This window comes from Montipora capricornis, chromosome 7 (genome assembly GCF_036669925.1).
Source record: "Montipora capricornis isolate CH-2021 chromosome 7, ASM3666992v2, whole genome shotgun sequence".
NCBI classification, from domain to species: domain Eukaryota; kingdom Metazoa; phylum Cnidaria; class Anthozoa; order Scleractinia; family Acroporidae; genus Montipora; species Montipora capricornis.
Window position 1 is genome coordinate 29,734,802 of NC_090889.1, and position 2,500 is coordinate 29,737,301.

General features: G+C 42.2%; 1 protein-coding gene across 1 annotated transcript in view; it reads left to right on the top strand.

The window, feature by feature from the left end:
* LOC138055839 (creatine kinase, flagellar-like) overlaps window positions 1–1,212 on the top strand; it is a 6,629-nt gene extending 5,417 nt beyond the window's left edge. Inside the window, exon 5 of the mRNA XM_068901709.1 lies at window positions 310–1,212. Coding sequence (XP_068757810.1) covers window positions 310–1,212 — 903 coding nt within the window. The remainder of the gene's footprint in view (window positions 1–309) is intronic.
* Window positions 1,213–2,500: the final 1,288 nt, after the last annotated feature.

Genomic DNA, 2,500 nt, shown 5'->3' on the forward strand with positions numbered 1-2,500 from the left:
TCTCAGGTGGATCATCTTTGTTAAAACAGCTTCTCTCACCAAGTTTTGTCATCCCAGTTAATCAAATCAATAAGAGATGTCTCCAATGAAGTCACAAATGCATTAAGACGAAACTTGTTCATAATCTCTGTGGGACGTACCCACACATACTGTCTTTGAAAAAGTAGGGTACGGATTTCCCAGCCTTTGATACGCTGCCACAGGAATTGGCGGTGGGTGTTGTAAGTAACTTTATCCCGCCATAAAGGCAAAGCTACTATTATGACCCAAACATTTTCTCGATCTATGTAATGTTTCGTCTTATCGTAGGAGTCTTATGAAGTCTTTGCTGACTTGCTCGACCCGGTAATCGAGGGACGGCATAATGGTTACAGCAAAACAGCCTTACACAAGACAGACTTAAATCCAGACAACCTGATCGGCGGAGACGACCTGGATCCTGAATTCGTGCTTTCAAGCCGTGTAAGGACTGGGCGCAGCATCCGTGGTCTTGCGCTTCCACCACATTGCACTCGGTCTGAACGACGAAAAGTCGAAAAGGTTGTAGTAGAAGCATTGGACACGCTAACGGGAAGTCTACAAGGAAAATACTACCCCTTGAATAACATGACTCCAGAGCAACAAGACCAGCTAATTGAAGACCACTTTCTGTTTGATAAACCGGTTTCACCATTGCTCTTGTCGTCTGGAATGGCGCGGGACTGGCCCGATGCCCGCGGGATCTGGCACAACGAAGAGAAAACAGTCTTAGTTTGGGTGAACGAAGAAGATCACACCCGCGTTATTTCGATGCAAAAAGGCGGCAATATGAAGGATGTATTCAGGCGTTTTTGCGAAAGCCTACAGCTAATCGAAGACGCCATGAAAAAGGAGGGAAAAGAATTCATGTGGAATGAACATCTCGGGTTCATCCTTACTTGCCCATCGAACCTCGGGACGGGGCTACGCGCAGGCGTGCATGTAAAACTTCCCTGTCTATCTAAAGACCCACGTTTTGCCGAAATCTTAAAGGCATTGCGTCTTCAAAAGCGTGGCACGGGGGGTGTAGATACAGCATCTAACGATGGTGTTTTTGATGTGTCTAACCTCGACCGTCTGGGGTCCTCTGAGGTGGAGCTCGTCCAGAAGGTGGTTGATGGCGTTAAGTTGCTTGTTGAAATGGAAAAGCGTCTTATGAATGGAGACTCTATCGACGATCTGCTACCCAAATAAACCTTTTGTTTCAAGACAATGAAATTGATTTTACCACTTGTAAATAACTAACAATGTTTGACAGGACAGGTAAACCAATATTTCATGTTTCATCCAGCATTGCACAGACTACCTACTCTGAAATTTCTTACTCACGCGATATTCAGCAACAAACCAACAAGTCATGTCTTGGATTGTCTTGCAACCTTTATTTCGTTGAAGAAACAGGGGCTGTTTTAGTTTTCTATCAACCGTTCTTTTATCTACTTGTAAAAGTGTCAAATGTACCTATTATGGCCTCAAACAAGTATTATGGACGAGAAAGCTAGTTTTTCTAACGGAACAATCGCTTTCTGAAATGGAAATTGCCAGGAGTGCTTTAAAAGTTTGCTTTTTAAAAACGATATTTCAGGCTCTTGTCCTTGCAGAAGTGAACTTGTATAACTTGGATGTGCGTAGTGTGTGAAAAGCAAGGACCGGCTCAGTTGAATGAGAATTTGCTGTTAAATTAATGAGGTAGAAGGAACAAATTCTGGATTCTTTGAAGTTCTCAAACATAAATATCCCTTCCTTACTTGAGCCTACTCGGAAATAGCTATTCTCTCGAACTCTGGGCAGAGCTCTTCTAATGAGATCTATGATGAACTTGCCCTCATAGTTGGTTATTTAACAATTATTCGCCGAAGGCGAAGTGATTATCGGTGAATATTCACCGATAATCACTGAGCCTGAGGCGAATAATTGTTTTAGTATAAATACACAGGTGATTATTTCAAAAAAGAGAAAAAAAACATTTCAACGCGAAATCATCTTCACTTACAGTAGCAAAACGACTACTGGTAGCCATTTTGTCCGTCGAGGTGATTATCGGCTGATAATCCGAGATAGCGAGCCAATGAGAGCGCGTGATTTTGTATAATCACCTGTGTATTTATACTAAAATACTATTTATACTATTTAGTATCACCCAACTAGTGAACTAATGCAAATCCTGCATTTCGATCGGCTACGCTACTAGAGGACTATTATTATTAGTCCTCCAGTCCTCGAGTAGCGAAAAGCGTGACGCTTTCTTTCGTTTTATTCTTAAATAAATATTTCTTTAACTTGCATTTCCTAACTTTATTATTGCCTTTTCTGTCCGACTAGTGGGGTGATACTAAAACAATTAGACTTTTCGCCCTCAAGGGCCATAGGTCAATAGCCCATTCGGCTTCGCCTCATGGGCTATTGACCCGTAGCCTTGCGGGCTACGGGTCTAATTGTTAAATATCAGTGTGCCAAGCAATTTTCAGGATAAATGGGGCAC